The sequence below is a fragment of the Tinamus guttatus genome, unplaced genomic scaffold (assembly GCF_059628265.1).
Source record: "Tinamus guttatus ecotype Peru unplaced genomic scaffold, ASM5962826v1 Tinamus_guttatus_pri_ptg000246l, whole genome shotgun sequence".
NCBI classification, from domain to species: domain Eukaryota; kingdom Metazoa; phylum Chordata; class Aves; order Tinamiformes; family Tinamidae; genus Tinamus; species Tinamus guttatus.
The window spans coordinates 1,689,582-1,708,193 of record NW_028288780.1 but is presented as its reverse complement, the minus strand read 5'-3'; the positions used below and the strand labels follow the sequence as shown (position 1 = coordinate 1,708,193).

Here is an 18,612-nt window from a genome sequence, read left to right as displayed (position 1 = left end):
GCTCCGCAGAGGACACTCCTCCCTCCTCTGAGAGCAGAGGAGCAGATGATGCTCCCGTGCTGCCCTGACCATCTGGAACAGTATCCCTATGCTCTGGGCCTAACTGAATTTGAAGAGGAACGGGGAGTCAGCCTCAGGAAGAGGCATCTTTTGACCTTGGCTTGTGACTACTCCAATGCGGCGTCTGCTGGGAGAATGAAGCACCTCTTTGTTCCGCTCACTTTTATTTCCACAGGTTCAACAGTTTGTGCCATTTGCCCTGCGGCTGGCCGTGGCTTGCACGGAGGCCTTTCTTGTGCAGCGAGCGTGCCTTGGGGCTGGCAAGGTGAGCGGGAAGCAGCCTCGCTGCGAGGCACGCCAGGGCGCGAGGCGGCCCCAGGCCCAGAGCGGCCTGCGCCCACAAGGGAAGGGGGGGATGCGTGTGGCCCCTCTTCCTAGGACAGCCCCTTCCACAATGGGAGCAGCCCAGCCTTGGTCCAAACCCAACCTTAGGTCCTCACAGCTGTGAAATTTGTTTTTTTCTAATGCTAACGGTCAGACACAGCCTTCAGCTCCCCCGCACTTACTGAATTTTGTGTAAATATGACAGCCAGAAAAATGAGTTTGCAGCAGCCTGAGAGGAAAACACCACCCAGACATGAATGGCTCAGTGTAGAAAGTGCTCGGGGCAGGAGCTATGAAAACCTCGTGCCTTTACTTGCAATTGCACGGGACAGGCTGCGCTGGTGGGTAGCCAGCTTTGTATTTAGTGAACTCCAGAAAAAGCAGTTTCTCACTGCCGCTCAAGGAAAGTATCAAAAATGTGAACTGACACACAATTTAGACCCATTTACAGACTCCGAGGCTCAGGCAATGCCACAATAGTAGGTAACTTACTCTAAATATCCATCTTGATATTAGACAGACGGCGATTCAAATCAAGCCTGAACCAAGCCAAGAACAATTCCATGCAGGGAGAGAATAATAAGGCATCAACTGAAGTTCACCGAAGCTCACAGACTAAGGAGGAGAGCTCAGAGAAATCTAATGATTGCTCTTTCTGACAACCTGCTCCTCAGACCTTTGAGGAGACTTCAGCCTGAAATGCTTTGGCATGACCAGAGTCCCCAGAGACTCATGAACGCTGGGGCAGCATCAGGACAAAAGAGCACAGAGGGTGGCTTGAAGTCCCTACGGTGAGCATCCTGCCCTACGGCGGGCTTGGTGAGCCCACCTCCCTCATATTGCAGTATTGGAGTGATCTGTGGGAGCAACGGGTTATGTAAGTTTGGAGGCCAGTGAGAGGGGTGAGCAGGCCAGGCCACCAGTTACAGGCCTGGCTCCTGAGACCAGCTCAGCGGCAGCAGCCGCTCCTGGAAAGCTGCACACTGATACAAAGTGCTAAAGAGGTGTCAAAAGTCCCTTTCACGCTGAAATCTAAGGACAAGGCTCACTAAGAAGGGGCCACTGGCCAAGTGTAGAATAAATGAGGCCAGTGTCAGGAATAAATCTGAAATGCTGGACAACACCAGAGCTAATCTCATGTCAGAAACGGTATTTTAAGGCAAACTGAGTGTGACATGTAAGCAGCTGTGTCAGCAAAGGGAGAATACCAAATCAGTCCCACGTGTGTTTGTGGTTGTGCTTTCTTTGCCCGATTTTGTCTCTAGCGCAAGCCCAGTCCCTGTAAGCACTGAGTAGAGGCTGGCATTCCCCCACATCGCCCGCAGTCCTGCTTGCAGCACCATCACCGCCTCCTGTCCCATTGCAGGGCTCTCCAGAGGCCTCCCATGAGACAGGGATTTGCCCATGGAGGCCTCACTGAAATACAACAGAGGGATAGAAAGGGCAATATCCCTTCTCCCTCTCCTGATATCTCAAGTAATTCTCCAGAATTAATGCCCCACCAGAGCTGCCTTAGTTTTCCACAGTGTCCCCCTTGTGCCATAGAAATCTCCTGGGATGCTTTGGAAGAGTGACAGTGGGCTTGACTCCTACTTGCTGGGGTATAAAGACAGGTGGTTCCGGAGCTAGAACAGTCACCACTGAGCACAGACCATGGATAGCCCATAATCTACAGGACATGGGGGCCAAACACCTGCCACAGGAAAGAGGGAGCACAAGGAAAATGAGTGGAGAAGAATATTGCAAAGGAGCCCTCTCTTACCAAAGGGTTGAGCCGCGCTCACTGCCACTGCTGTCAGAAACTGCCTGGAAGTGAAGCCATTACTGCTATGCCAGACACAGAAGAGAAGCAGGGATTCATTCCATTTTGCTACGAAATGCTACCAAGCACCATAAAGTGTCATCCTTCAAGTTCACAATCTATAATTTAAGTGTAAATGATCCCTATTCTGAGCTGCTCTCTAGCCACTCATTTATCCTTCCTGGGTGAAAAATTCATGAGTCTATAAAATAGCTTATAAATATAGACAACCATATTAAAAAAAAAAAAAAAACACCTTCTTGAAGACCCTGAGGCATTAGCTTACTAATGTTTACTAATTAGTTTCTGTTAATCACCATGTTCTGCTATGCTACAGCAAAGATCTTCCAAGTCCTGCTATGACTTCTGCTGCAGACCGAAGCATGAGACAAGATAAAGTGGTCTGTGCTTATGAGGCTGTCCTAGGATAACAGTTCCTGCTTTCTGCAGCCTCCAGACTGCTTCCTTCAGTCAAGGGGGTGCTCGAGGGCTTGAATCATCTTATCCAGGATGTCATAAGAAGAATTAACAAGGAAATTTTTATAATTAACGTTTCTAAGTGGAAAATTCACCCCAGGCAAAACTTTTGGTTTATGGGCAGGAAAGGAGCTGGACCAGACCTGCTAGCTCTGTATTTCCACCGGGAGGACTTCCTAAGGCCCCTTTTAGGCTTGTCCCTGGACAAAAAGCTGTGTAAATGGGTGTAAATGAGCACTTAACAAAGTGCTCTACAATCTGCAAAGACCTGCAGACCTGCCCAGCTGTGCGCACCTTTGCCAGGCCCATGGGCCCAGGAATGCGCTGGGGAAGGCGCAGCCCACAGGGGCACTGTGGCTCTAGAGGAGGCTGTGACAGAGAGGCAGTGCAGAGCAGGCCGCAGGGAGGCCTGGAGGGCACGGAGGAGGCGGCACTCCCATAGCCCTCTGCTAATGCATGTCTGGAAGCACCGGTTATCCGGCCTGGCCTGGCAGGCCCTGCCTTGTGCAAAACGATATTTTGCTGGTCTCAAAAGCAAGAGGCTCGGTGGGGCGGATGTAAAGGAATGGGAATAGGAATGTTTGTGTGGGATCTTAGATCCCTTAGAAATAGGTAAGAGGCTTGTGCTGAGCTTCTAGTTATTGCTACAATGTAATGATCACTTTAATGTGACCCAAAGCACAGAGAACCTGAACATTTGTGGCTACGCTCCATGCTGAGGCTCTCTTTTGGAGCAGGCTGGGTAGGGCCCACGAGGAACTCCCCATCAAGGAGCTGAAAACAGGCCCTGGGCCACCTCCATTCTCCTCTCCCATCTTCAACCCCAGCTAAACGTCCGGGAAGCCCATTCAAACACCAGAGATACTCCGCTCACCCACATGAACCGCTGCAAAGCAAACCCTGTGCTCAGCCAGTGTGGTGGGACGGAAGAGAGGGCTTCATTTCTGCGGGGTGAGCTGAGGCGCGCCGGGGACGTCCCCTGTCGCAGTGAGGCAGGCGGAGGCGGCTGCAGGCTGAGCTCCGTGATTCCTTGTTCATTTTATGCTTGACGTTTGGAGGGGTTTGCTCAATAAAGAAATTTTGCTAAAGTCGTTTCACAGAAAATAAACTCTTATGGTTAAGCTGTTTCATGAAATACCCCGATTTTTTTTTTCTTAGTTGAACAGGATAATAAAATCGGAATAAACAAAGCATGGAGACTACTTTCCCCCTTCCGTATACACATTCCTGAGTATGTTTTGTTTTCCCCTTTCATAGTCTATCTATGACTATCATAAACTGTAGGTTCACTATGCTAATTTATAACAAAACCGTCAGATTTTATTAGATGTAATGTTAACTTATTCATGAAATTCCTCCAATCAAACATTAAAATGGATACTCTTCCTGTGGGGACAAGATGGACAGATGTACATAATAACTTTATCTCTGCTGCACGTAAAATATTCATAATTGAGCAGAAAGCCTGATCCCAAATGCTTAAAAATATAAGGCTGAGGCAGCAAATGTGATTGGATTTCTTATAATCTAATCATTTTGCTCCATATGTGGCCCCCAATCTGTTTAGGATTGTTAAAATTCCTGGGTATTGTAGTGCCTTCCCCAGAGAACGCTGGGAAGAATTACGGACAACGCCTGGAACAGATGGGATGCCAAAGACTCCACGCCAGCAAACGCAGAAAAGAGGACAGGGGTTAACTCCTTCCCCGCCACCGCGGCCGAGGCCGAGGCTGGCGGTGCTGGTGCTGTCAGAGCTGCAAAGCGCAGGTAACGCTCCCGGCAGCAAGGCTGCAGGCAGTGGGGATAAACAAGGCCCGAAAATCACCCTCTTCCAAACGTCCGCCCAGCGCGGGCGGGTGGAAACCTCCGTTACCTGCAGATCCCCATGAACACGTGAGGGACGACGCTCTCGCCGAACCCCAAGATGTTCCACAGATAACCAGGACCTACAACGTGAAAGGCTTCTTGGTCAGACTGAAAGTGTTTTTAAGAAACGAGCAGGATCAGGGAACTTCCCTCCCTCCAGAGGAGGGAAATTTAGCAGGCCCGTGTGTGACTTAAGAGCAAGAACCTGGCTGCTTGGCATTCCCTGCTCCTCTCCAACCCATCGTTAAAAGGAGTTAACCTGGCACTTGAGAACCTCTGCCATAGAAAACACTCGGATGTTCCTTGTTCACTATGGTGGATTAGTCCTATTTATGTTAGTTTAATCCTTTGGTATGTAAAAGAAGCAACACTGTAGCTAAAAACAAAATATAGGATTACCTTATTAAAATGGTGCACTGACTACGGACAATGCCTTTTTTTTTTTTTTGACTTCTTCAACTGAGATACTCAAGAGCTTTTAGCTAATCTGAAAACCTCTCATTGTGAAGCTATACCTGCCCAAAATAACAGGTATGCGGCTTTGATGGTTTAAAGGTAATTTTGTAAGTGTTTTCTAAGTCGTTTTCTTAACAGGACTTAATTTAAAATCCTGACAGCCTGGGGGTAGAGCAAAAGGAAATGAAAATAGCAGCTTCAGACCTTCAATATGTTTTCCTCTTTAATTCATGAAGAAGCTGTTAGTACAGTATGGGATCCTGGCTGGGGACTTGGATGTTTTTCTGCTGCACTGAATTTACTCTTGTGGAGGAACAAAGTCTGTCATAAAAATATGGATTTTTGCCATTAAATTAGATGCAGTAATTCTCAGAAGCAATCTCCTATAACCTATAAGATCAGAGCTTTGCACAGAATCCTCCCCTACATTCTATCTGTTTTTTATCATTGGACTTCCCTGAGTAACTGCAAAAATACAGAGTTAAGAAAAAGGAGAGGGGTAATCATGTCCATAGCCTTTAGATGATCACTTATGAAAAGACCCTTCAGGACTGTCTTTAGTTTCAACATGATCAGAAGAAAAAAAAAAAATCAAGCATCACCATCTCTTCCTCAGGAAACGGATGGCTACACAAAAACACCCTCTGTTCATCTGCAGTTAGCAGACGTAGCAGTCAGCGCTATGTAACTCCATAGAGAACTTTTCAGTGTAGATATGCCAAAATGGGGACAATGGAGCCAAAATGTAAAAAGCCACTAGCTTTTACTCTACAAAATGACTATGTAATCCCAAGATAAGTCAGTGGCTTTCAGAATGACCCATTCCTTTGTACTTCACTTGGACGATCACTGCGGGAATGTTCAAAGTCTGTTTTTGACTTATTTGTAATTCTGCCTCTACCGCTTCTTAATGCCTCTGGATGTGAACAGAGTAGCGCTCTTCTCACCAGACAGCCCTGAGCGCTTGTACCCAGCCCCAGTCTGACCAAAAGCGCAAGGCTCGGGAACAGCTGCCCCACTGCCGGAGCCTTGGGAGGTTTTAGACTATGGACTTTTTCTCGGGCTTCTCTGTCACATCTGTAAAACCAAGCGTGTTTCTTTCTGGATCTCAGCTGTGTGTCTTAGAAGATATTTCTGAGCAGTAACATTAACTAGAACCGTGTTAGCTTCTCAAAGACGTATTAGGTTCCAGTAGCTATCAAATATTAATTCTATGGTTGGGAGGGGATTTTTACCAGAATTTATACCCCCTTTCCATACCATTAAAACCAGTTAGAAATTGGATTCTGTTGCCAAGAGGAATAGATTCTAACTCGCAGCCATGGAAGATGCAAGATGGGCTTGAATACTGTGATTCCCCTGCAGATGTGATACAGCACATATTGAGCAACGTCAGACATCCAAAATTACTCCTGCTCAGGCTTCAAGGAACACACTTTGTAACTGCTAATTAGCTAAGAAAATACCTTGCAAGCTGGTAGGTGGTTGAGAGCCACAGACTAACAATTTCAGCTCAGTTGTTTGCAGGATGTGCGTATGTGTGAGGGAGAGCGCATTACTCTCATAACTGAAACACTGGATTTCTATTTCCCCATGCATTTTTAATGTGCTTACAGAGTTTCATGGAACAGAACTCCTCGGGCAGGGCTGGGGGCGCAGCAAAGCCGTCTGTGTTTGGGTTATCGCCTGGTTACAGCCAGGCCCTCGTCCAGCTGGGCAGTCGGTGCAGTCCTGCTGCCGCTCTGCCGAGGCTCTCACCGTACAGTTGCAGGGGGGCTAGAGCTCTCTTAGCTCTTCGCACATCTGCTGCTCCCTGATCAAGGTGACCTGGCCATCGCAGAGGTAGGTGGCCTCTTCAGAAACAGAAACGTGGGGCTGTTTTTGCGTGGTGCTGGCAGGCTGAAGCCTGCACAGGGGGCCGTGCCGCGAGCGGCCCTGCTGCAGGGATACCCCCAAAGCGGGAGCAGGCGCGCGGGCAGGAGGTGCGGGGGGACAGGCGTCCAGGGCCACGGGAAGCTTCTCAAATGTGCAAGCTCCTTCATCAGAATATGGAAACAGGGATGCAGGTCCAGGAAATGCACCTCTGAAGCTCCCTGGAGAGCATCAAGGTGGAACTGTGACTTCTTGCTGAAATTTCAACAGAGCTTCTTCATTTTCAGTGTGACTTATCTTTCAAAAGAGCTAATACATAAGCGTATAAGCCAAGACTCTGTGAAAGGTGGCCACCTCTGCTATTTCCAGAAGGTGCTGGTGCTCCAGCAGGGCTCCGAACAAAAGCAGAATCTCTTGAACAGCTTCTTTAAGTCACTCATTCAGCTCAGAGAGGCACCAGAGCTTGCTGGTTGTAGACTGCACTCTTCTAGGCGGGAAGACTCTCATATCCACTTTAGCGCAAATTGTTGGTCTGATTTATCCCTGCTGTAACTCCACTGAGTTCAGCCAAGCTTATGAGTCACGAATTTAGCTCTTAGCTTTCTCAATTGAGAATACCTTTTTCCTTCCATGCTGCTCCAGTGAACTTCTCAATCTACCCGCACAGATCCTGCTCCAGCAAAGCGTGTAAGCAAATACATATGGGAGGTACATAAGAAGCAGCCGTGAGAGGAACTGGACTACTTCCATACTTAACCATACAGTCCATCTCATTAATCTGCTGTCCCGTTCATATTACTCAGCAGGAGATGGAAGGTTCCTTTCCTTAGGAAGACTCCCACTGGCTTCCCGACAAGCTGAATTCTGCCACGGGAGTGGCTTGTCTTGTTGGCAACGGGAAGGAATGGGATGATGAGATAGCAACTCCATTACTCCTATAATAAACATGTCTACCACTTTAATATTTACTAGCAATTTTACCAGAAATCAGTGACATGTCTGCTCCTGAGCCCTGCCCTACAACCTTGCTATTTAGCAGCAAAAATTCCTTTACTCTCCTGTCCTTTCTCTCATGTCCTTCTTTCAGGGCGTTCTTGATACACCTCATCTGATGAGTCAACTCGCATCTTCTTAAGACTCTGCTAAGCAGAATCTATTGAAGCCTCTTTCTATTCCCACCTTGTCCATCTCCCTCCTTAGCAAATTTCCAGTCTCGGGGAAGCTTAAATGATAGCATCTTTAAATCCAGAATGGCAGCAAGGGGTTACAGAAAAAGCCACTCTCCTCAAACACTAATCAAGAGGTTTTATTTAAAAACAGAAGGCCTAGTCTCCCCCCTATCTTCTCTCTTTGCTCACAGCAAACTGCCTGCCTAGGAGCGCATGCAGCTCTATTCAGTAAATTCTTGTCAGTCTTCAAAGGTTTGCTAACGTCTGCTTTAAAAATTGAGGGTATTCCTTCCCTTATAACTCCTCTCTCTTCCCTTTAAGGAGCCAGTCAGCACCTGTTGGGTCATAAAAAAAACATAGTGAAACACAGTACACCTGAAACAAGAAGAAATTTCTCCAAGGCAAAGAGATTGTACATTCCAGTGAAGGGCCATCAAGCTGCTAATGCAAAACTAATTTTCCGGAGGAAATTGCGGTGCCCTTGGCTGCCTAGTATTAGGGACTAACAAGGGTTAACTGTGTTTGCTCACTCTCCGTCTCACCCCCTCCTCCTTGCTGTGCATTTCTGTCAAAGACCTGCTCTCTGGCCAGCCACCACTGGGATTAGGCTGCTCTAACAGCCTGGCTGACACTCTGTGCAGGGAATAAAGTCTTGCTGTCTGGAGGAAGAACACAGGAATGCGCTTTCCAGCCCGCCAGAGGGAATTCTAGAACTCAAAGAGCAAGAATTAGAACCTTGAAGACTTCAAAATGAAACAAGTTTAAAATAAGCCCTATAAGAAACAGCCCAACAACATACCAGAACTCCTTTATTTCTTCTCCTTTTCTTGAAAGACTGCAAGGGTTTTAGTTACTATGTCTGCTCAGGAGCCATATGGAAAAATGAGTTCTGTCCTGCTAAACTGGTTGCGCAGTTTTGGTTTTCATCTGTCTACAGAGATCTGAAAAGTCTATGTTGTTTTATTTTACACTTTTTCAGCAAAGAACGAACGATCTGGGGATCATCTGGCCTGGAACAGAAGAGGTAAGCAGAGCATTTTTATGTAGCATATTTCAAGCATCTGAGAGCATGCTGTGTAACTGAGAGAAATCAGCCTTGAGGATGATGCTCTCTTTGGGATAAGCTGATTAGAGGTTGGTTGGTCGCTTGGTTTGTTTGTGCTCCTCGACAAGAAAAGCCGAGCTGTGGCATCAGTGTGGTTTGCAGGATCCTGCCATTTAAGCTGCAGAAAGTTTATTAAAAACAAACGAACAAAACACACAACTCTCTACGAAGTGCAGAGCGACTCAGATTCCACTGGCAAAGGTAAAGCAAAATACTTTGGAATTATATGTTGAATCTGTAAACTGTTGTTAGACTAAAGAATGACAGTGCCAGAGAAGACTCCGAGTCATATGGAAGCTGTATTATAAGAATATTAATACTTAAATTGATAGGATAATCATCTTTTGAACTGTTCTTTTGATTTGCTAGCATGGTGGTTTATTCTTGTATTCAGACAGATGCTAAAAATATTATAAAACCATTGAAAAAAGAAAGGGAGGGAGTAATCATGACTTGATTAGGATGTTAAATTGAATATTCAGATGATCTGGTGGTGCTAATTTTCCTAACAATCTCTCTTGTACTAAGCAATGTGTGTTACTTTGGGAAACACTGATGAAAACAGGTTTTATATGCCAGAATCTACAGAGGCATCCAATATTGTGTGTAAACGCACAGATTTCAAATGGATTTACAAAGCGCTGGTCCTCTCGTACAGGAAGACCAAAGGCAAGGGGCAGCAGCTCTGCTTTCTGCCTGCCCGCGAGCTGCCCGTCTGCCGGGACGGCGAGGAGAGGACGGGCTGCACATTTGTCCTGCCTGCTCTCGCCCATCACCAGCCAGGAAGCAGATGAACCAGGACCTTTGCTCCTTCTGACTGCTTGTAAGATGCAATGAACTGTTTTTCTCCCCGCAAAGGGCTGCTTACAGAGCTCCCTCCACTTTCTAAATCCTTCAAATACAGCTGGTAACCGTTTTAAAGGTTGATTCCCTTTTCCTCTCCTTACGCCCCTTCCATTTCTGCACTTTCCTCACCTTTTAAAGCAGGATGTGGCACACAGAAAAAGCTGGAAGGATAAAGGATGAATAATTTCACGTAATAGGTACTATCAAAATTTTTTATCCCAACTGGATCCTTCCATCTTTATAGCCCTGTATAATATACCCAGCACAGCTTAAGTAATAACAGCATTTTCAGAGATGATTTTTTGAATTGCCTGAGCTGCATACATTTCTTTCACAGATACTAAACTGATAATAAAGCCCTTTGGCAACAGGGTGAGGGGACATGCAAGATTTTGGTAATCTCTGGCAACAGCAACTACTACAGAGCTCTAAGAGCTCCAGTGAGGGCAAAGGCTGAGAGGGGTTGGAAATGCTGCAAGTATAAAAGCGATAGGTGATACAAGATTTCATAAGGATTTATCCAGATTTATACAATAACATAACCTTCCTCCAGATGACTACACAAAGAGCTTAAAATCTGCTACAGGAAGTGTAGGTTTAGGGGTTCTTGCCCCGTATCTTGCATTTTTCATCCGATGGTATTTACCCGCTCTGAGGAATCTATCTAGATAGAATTTGTTACACATACCTGTAGTCATGATGGATTTACAATCTGTGCACAAATAACAATTAGTGATCTCTGATAGAATAGCAAATATAGTGTTAGGAATATACTGACCTCATGTGAGTTGGAAAGTGGCAGATAACTGAGAATAAGACAGGCTTTAAAATTAAGAAATGAACACTAGATACAAGGAAAAATATTTCATATAACTCCCCACTCATTTTGTCAGCAGTAGTTAATTTTTCAGAATTGTTTCATCCTATTGTACTTGGCTATGTTGATTTTATAAAGATTAACAGACTGCAGCAGTTTGACATTAATCTTTGCAGAGATATTTGCTGAGACAAAAACATTCCTCCATGAATTTTAAGCAATTTAGCAAGATGCAGACTGGCACTGCTCAAGTGCCTGGCTTGTTACGATTATGATAAATACCACAAAAGACACAGAAAGGGACTGTTATTTATTATTTTCTCCTTAGAATTGGCAGTTTTTGCTCACTTCTATCACCTCACTTTGAAGTGCTGAAGATGTCCTGGGCCTGGTTTTATCTGCCCCTCCGTCTCCTCATGGCTGTCGGTCTGTGCCATGCCATAAGAGCACCCACCAGTACTTTCAGGAGTGATCTCTTCAACTTCTACCATTCCCTGATCCTTGCTGATGGCAAGGAAACTACAGTTCACCTGCTGAAGGATATACCTAAAAGGTAAGAGCAAATGGCTCCCTGCCACTCTCAGCTCCATCCCTCTGACAGTGGTAACCCAAGCTACCAGCACAAAGCCAAGATCCGCTCTGAAGTCGCTGGATGTGCCGAGATGAACTGTGTCCTGTTTGCAGCTCAGGCTTCCCCCTATGTTAGGGGCTGTCATTATGTTGCCCTGGGACACCCCTCTCGGATTCACCTCGGCATTTCAGCCGGCTTCCTGGGTGTTCCTTGGAGGGCAGCAGGAGGGCTGACAGGGAGCTGGTGGGCTCCAACAGCCCACGTTTGCGTTGTATGCAGAGCCAGGCTTCACAGCTGCAGAGGCACGTGGGCCTAGCTGCATTCACTGAAAAACACAGGGATTTTCCCTGGCAGACTAGCTGCCCAGACTGGTTGGATACATGCACAGACTTCATATCTTTTCTTATCCAAAAAGCTTACAGCGTACAGCATCCTGAACTTGTTTTCATTCAATAGTGCTAAAGCTTGCTAAGCTTTAGCGCCCATGTTTCGCACACAGAAATTCTAAGGATTCTTTGCTTCACCCAAAGCTCTGCAAAGTTAGATATAGAGGTCAAAGCTAGATATAGAGGTGGCCTGTATTTTATTGCTGTGTTTCACATTAGGAATCAAAGCCTGACTGACCGTTTGGGAAGTGATACAGTTCAAGTGGTTTAGTTGGGATCCTCTTTGGACAGCAACCAACATGTACAGATTTAGACATGTACCCCAGCAGAACAGAACAGGCACAGAGCAGAGAGTGAGCCAGATGGTCCAGACCTAGCATGCATTGCACAGAAACAAACTGGAACATGGCACATGTTATATAATATGGGAAGGCTCAAAAGATCTAAACTAGGAGCTCTCCTAGTTAAAGGGAATTGAGTTTGGGAAAACTAAGTTATATATATAAATATAAATTTTGCTCTATTCTTGTAGCATAACAGTAGGAGTTCAATTAGGGAGCAAAAAACCCTTCAGTTTAGACAAGCAAGAATCTGAAGAACCTCAGAGTTACCCAACTAGGAAAACAGGAGATGATAAGTTCCGGCTTCAGTTATAAGGGTGAGCACTTGAACATGGGGAACTGCTCAAGGAAGGTGAAGGCTCCATGGCCCAGCAGCTCCACCCTGACCTCAAGGATGACATAGTCTAGCCATAATGAACACACTTGTCTCACCAAGGAGCAAAACCCTGAAATTCCCTCTGTTTAACAGCAGAGCGAGCTGACCAAGTCTGAACATTTCTGTGGTTGCATAGGGCTTATGTACTGAAACAGCAGGAGAAGGCAGAAGTAGAAGAGCACAGGGGTGAGGCAGGAGGCTGGGCTCTGCTGTAAACCAGCAAGAATCAGTGACTGAACAGACTGATGGCCCTTTGCTGCTGTGCTGCAGCCTCCGTCACGAAAGCCAACGTGGTGGAGCTCACCTGGCTCAAACTGCCAGACACCCACGGCCCCTCAGGGCTGGATAAAGCTATCCTGTTCTATCCATGTCATCTTACACACGTGAAGAGCTAGATATGCAGGTATATATGGCGGGAGATATGCTTTTATGGCATTCACTGAACCCCACTCAGGAAAGTCTGGTAAATTGTACCCAATTCTCCAGAGTTAGCTGGTGAGTGGCTATCCAGAAGGTAGTCAGTTTACCACATTCATCATGCAAAGTAACAGGGCAACAAGTGAGATATTAAAGCCCTGATATTCACCTAAGGTGTGTTAAAACTACAGTAAATAGGTAAAACTTTTACCTAAGGTAAATGGATAAAACTTCCACTGAACATTTGTGGATTAGAAATAAGCTGCTCTTCCTATAACTGACAATTTCCAGCTTCCACTGTCATGCTATATTAATGCACCTGGACAGGGAGCTGTCACTTTTTACCTAGTGGAGTGAACCACATCAGAACAGCCAGGGACTAGGAGTCCCCAGAAGAAATTAATATCCTTTTGCTCTCTTTTCACCCCATACTTACAGATACTATTTTGTTCTGGAGGAAGGCAGAGCCCCCGCACCTTTCACAATAACAGTGACCCCCTGCGACGTTCCCATCGAATGGAGCATACTCAGGCACAAGGCGGCTGCCAGCTTCCTTGGAAAAGCAGCACATGGTAAGACCTTCGGTCTGCTTGAGCAGGGATGGAGAAAAACCAAGTTATTCATAAGGACTTGTGTTAAAGGAAGCTCTCCACAAGGTTAAACTTTTCATGTTCCCCTCTCCAGCAAACCTGGCCACAGGCTTAATATGACCCCCGTCTCCATAGCTGAATTTCTGGTTTGGGGGGGGAGGGGGGGGAAACAAAAAAGTGGTGGTGGATTTTGCCATCAACTCAACTAAATTCAGGATTACACGTCAAAGTCAAAAAACTCAGGGTAACATTTAGTAACAGGAGGTCTTTGGGTTCCCACAAACATGGATGAGATTTATTAAGTGTCAGTAATGACCCAGTCTCCCTTCTGCAATCTTGTCGAATCTCTTGGGACAAAGCTGAAATGAGAGTAGTAGTGTTATCACACTGGAAGATAGACTGCTTGTACACCGGATCTCCATGTGTAGTGTAAAACCCACTTTCTTCCTGAGGAAAGCTGCTCAGATTTTCTTTAAATGAATTGTCAATACAAAAAGAAATTTTAGATATAATTATTATTTTCAGGAAGGAAAAGTGGATATTCCCTGACATACAAACAATAAAACCTAAGTGATGTGCTGTATTTAAGGCCCGTTGAAACAAAAGTTACAAGTTTCCTCTTTACTTGCAGGTGATCATGACACCCAAGAGATTGCAAAATCTCAGAAGGCTCCAAGCACAGCGTCCACAATTTTTAACTATAAAGGAAATTCTGTAGAAACCTATGTGGGTATGTCCTACTATTCTGCTCTTTACATGTTAGAGTTCTTATCCACTGAGCGAGATACACATATAACCGTGTACCTAACGACTGACACAACATCTGGCCACCTCTATCCAGAACTTCCGCTGGATCCACGTATAGATATTATTGGCATTGGCCATACAACAGTAACTTTAGCTTGGAAACACAGTCCCTCCGTCTTGCAACATAGAGAAAACATCCAGTACTGTCTTCTAGTTAATGAAAAACACAACTACAAGAGCTTGTGTGCTGCTGAGACCGCAATCAGGTCCTCTGGAATGAAGGTGCCACCTATGTTGGCTTTGTCTCTTTCCCCGTACCTGCTGGAACCCCAGCAGGTCATGATCTTGTCCAACAGTGAACTGAGCATCATCAACAGAGCGAGTAGTGGGGAAGTCAGGCAGATATGTGTGGGCACCAAGAACACTTACACAGTGCCCAGTCTCAGTGCCAGCACTCAGTACTACTTTGATGTTTTTGTCGTCAACCTCCTCACAAACGCCAGTGCTGCTTACACCGGGACGTTTGCAAGAACGCTGGAAGAACCTGAGCCAAAGCTGACCGAGTTGAAAGATGGGAAGGTGATTCAGGTGGTCCTGGATGGGAAAAAGCAGAAAGTGTACAGCCTGCAGTACCAGGCGAGGCACAAGAGGATCCAGTTCACCTTTCAGTCATGCCGTGGCCAAGTACAGGTTCACATAACAAAGAATGGCAAAACAGTGGCATCAGAAAACATTTCAGGACTGAGGTATTTTTCACTGAAAGGAAATCTACTGGACACATATTTGGTTCAGCTGAGGTCCACAGAACAGTCTAATTCTTCAGTGAAAGTTCAGGTGTCCTCCCATTTCCACAAGCCCTTATTTCCACTTTTGCCAGACAGCTTAAAAATCAAGTCCTTCAGTAAACTAAGGACCTGCAACTCTGTCACCATCGCCTGGTTAGGAACACAAGAGGAGAGCAAATACTGCGTGTACAAGAAAAGGATTGAAGAGGACCAAGTGTGGACGGAACTGCAGAGTGCAGACCGGTGCGCCGGACCCGAGTCTCGGCACAGGGCTGAGAAAGTGCTGTGCAAGTATTTCCACGACATAAACCTCCAGCGAGCCGTCACCACAGAGACCATCAAGGGGCTGGATGCAGGGACACTTTACTTGTTTGATGTTTATCTCATGGGGCCATCTGGTATCCCTATCAGGTATTACAGCAAAGTTGTAAAGACCAGGAAAAAGTGTTGAAGGTTCTTCAAGAGATGATTTGTAGTGAGAATAAAGAATAAAATCAAAACCTATGCCAAATCCATGTCTCAGCTATACATCTTAAAATATGCTGAGGCATAAAAAAATTCTAAAGCTGTGACATTCTGGAGAGGCATCATCATAGTTGTCATCTTAGTTGTCTTAGTTGAGATCATTATGCTTATATTTGCATCTCTCCTGTATAAGATTCTCTCAGCTGTTCCATTCAGACATCAAAAACAGCTGTGAAAAGCCCATGAACACAATGATAAAGTACCCACAATGGGACTCATGAGAAATCAAGTGGTTACCTAAAAATATATGAGAAATCCAATACAGAAGTGATGGGAAATACAACCCAAAGAGCACACATCATTATTTTAGAGTCCCAAAGAGTTTTCCACTTTGTGTAACTCCATCAGCTAAAGAGGAACTTAGAGACCCCATAAGTCAAGCTGGATTTCCCTGGTACATTAACAGTTTGCAGGTAAGAAAACAAACAAACAAAAAACCTGTAGAACTGGTGTCAGCCTGGTACAGCTTGAATAAAACAGGCTCAGATACTCCTTCCCCTATAACCTGTAAGTTTGCTTTGCTCTCAGTCCTACAAACCATTCTTGGTGAGAGATAGACAGAGTTCAAGTCAGCAGCTGCTTCTGGATCCCACTCAGGTTCAGCTGCAGGTGTATATGAACTCAGCCCTCTGGTTCTGCCCTTTGAGGAAACGTTTGAGTTATGAATCCTGGCATGGCAGAGAGGGTTGTTCCTCCCTGGTATCTGAGATCAACCCCGTGTCTATCCCTGTGTGATTCCCAAGTGTAATAAACTCACTCTTTACATCCTTAGTCCAGCCTATATCAATGGATGTGTTACCTTAGGAAAAAGTAAATGTGATTTTCTTATTAAATGGAGAGAGAAATACTTGTAGTAAAAAGCTTGTCAAACATGTTTGTTTCTTGATTTCCTTGATTACCTTTTTAGATGACAAAAGAGAAAAGGCAGGAAAATTGAGAAGATTAAAAGTCTTCATCAAAACTTATGTTCAATTTCAATTATCAACAGAAAAGACTTTACAACACAGGCTCTTGGCAGGTTTGGAATTTACATATACAGAGATGTGATAGATTATATGAGGCAGAGGTTGCCAGGGAAATCTGACCTGCTGTAATTCTTCTCTGCAATTACATTAAGCAAAGATGTAGATTATTAATTCCACTATTATACATCACAGTTTATTTGCAGTGCAGGATCATGAAGGTTTCAGCTTACTTTTAGTAATTATTACCTCCAAGCATGTTTGGAGGCACCTCTAAGGACTCGGATCCCTCTGTGCTGAGCATTTCCTACACCCAGAGGAAGGCACAGTCCCGCTCCAACGTTACAGCACTGAGCTACAGGAGCAGCTTCGCGGCCCCTCCGCGGCGCATCCTGCGCATCAGGAGACGCGTTGGTCACAGCAGAGCGGCTCGGGCCTTGGCGCGGGCTCAGCTCCCCGGCCCCGGCGAGGCCCTGCATTCCTGCGGGCGCAGCCGGCACCGAGCGCAGGGCCCGGCAGAAGCCACGAGCTGCGTGACCTCCCCTCAGCCCAGCAGCCTTCGGGCTAATTGCAGGGCTGGCAGCCGCATCGCACTCTGTCCAGAGCAGGCCTTCTCTGCACTCTGCTCCTGCCAAAAATAACTGGAGCTCAAAGAGGATGACCCTGCTTACAGCAACAGAGGTCACGTCCACTTGGAAAACTTAATGTTTTCTTCTATCTGCCTCTAATTTGGGGCATTTATATTCTGGATGAACTTGCTTGGATACCCTACAAATGACTGCAATAACAACCAGAATAATAACAACAGAGGAGGAACAGGAAGATCTATGTGACTGCAGCTACAATACACTGTTAATCCTCTGCCCTTAGCCTGTCAGAACATCAACTGTTGGTTTTGCTCTTTATATACAAACATCACAAAATGTCACTTGAAGGAGGAAGGCACATTTCTACCCTGCCTGATACCAGAACTTCTATGGAGAGCACCCTTCAGAACAGAGGCAGCTGAAGCCTTCCCGCATGAGCTACCAGTTACTCCTCAAGAGGCCTCGTGAGGGAAGGGGTGGAAGACCAGCAGTGCAGGAGGAGGGGACACATGAGCAAGGACCGCAGCACAAAGTGGTGGCAGTAAAAACCGGTCAGGATCGGGAGGCAAGACTGTGAGGTCTGGGGGTCAGCAAGGATTTTGGAGGAGCTTTGAAAAGACCCAACAGGATTCTCCTGTTCCTTTAGGAAAGGGCCCTGTGCACAGGAGTTTGGCTGTTAAACAGAACATGATGTTCTGTCAAAACCCATCTCATCTAATCACAGAGCAAGCAACCTGCCCTCAAGGCAGCAGCCCTTCGCTTCCGTGTGGAGCGGGCCACGGTCTCCAGCCGGGAAGCCAGGAGCAGCAGGAACGTTCCTCTCCACTGGTCTTCACGCTGCGATTCCCCTCTGTGCACTAGACAGCAAAACTCTGTCAGGTCACTCGTGCCCAAACCTTGTTTATGAGGCAGCTCTTGGGCATGCTGTTTTTTAAAGCCAGGTGTCACTTTATTAATTGCTGTCTTAACAGTGAGGTATCTGAGGTTTATCATAACCAAAATAAAGAGTGTGTGCTAAATCTAAATCACTGGCCTTTTTGCTGCTCCTGCCCACTGCTGGCTGCAGAGCTTCTTATCACTCAGAAGCCCTTCTTTCCCTTTCAAAACTGTTTGCACCTTGCCATCTTCTCTCCCTTCCATTTGATGAGCAGTCAGGTATTTCAGTCCAGTCCTAAACCTTTCCCAAGTCACATTTGTTTCCTTTCTTTCCTTGATGCCTTCTGTTCAGCCTTTCCATCTATATTTCTAAATAAGCTCAGTTCCTTCGGTCCAACCTGTCCTAAGCTGTCCCCAAAGCTTAGCTTCTGCTCTCAGTCCTCTTCAAGCCTGATCCATGTAGGGAGTGCACAAACACACATACTTCCAAGGAGAAGATTTCAAGAGAAATGGTTTGCTTTTGTGGATGACAAGTCCTCAATGGATTTATCAGGCCAAGACATTTGTCCTAATGTTCAATGGTTGGTCTCAGCTTTTGGGTGTTTCCAGCCACGGCATCTCAAGGCTCATCATGGCCAAGATTCAAGTCTGAGGCC

At 45.9% G+C, this 18,612-nt stretch overlaps 1 protein-coding gene across 1 annotated transcript in view; it reads left to right on the top strand.

The window, feature by feature from the left end:
- The window catches only part of LOC104565450 (protein NDNF), a 35,584-nt gene extending 20,104 nt beyond the window's left edge, over positions 1–15,480 (top strand). The window contains exons 2-5 of the mRNA XM_088526472.1: positions 236–325; positions 4,257–4,429; positions 13,323–13,456; positions 14,106–15,480. Of these exons, the coding sequence (XP_088382598.1) occupies positions 236–325; positions 4,257–4,429; positions 13,323–13,456; positions 14,106–15,457 (1,749 nt within the window). The 3' untranslated portion in view covers positions 15,458–15,480. The remainder of the gene's footprint in view (positions 1–235; positions 326–4,256; positions 4,430–13,322; positions 13,457–14,105) is intronic.
- Positions 15,481–18,612: the final 3,132 nt, after the last annotated feature.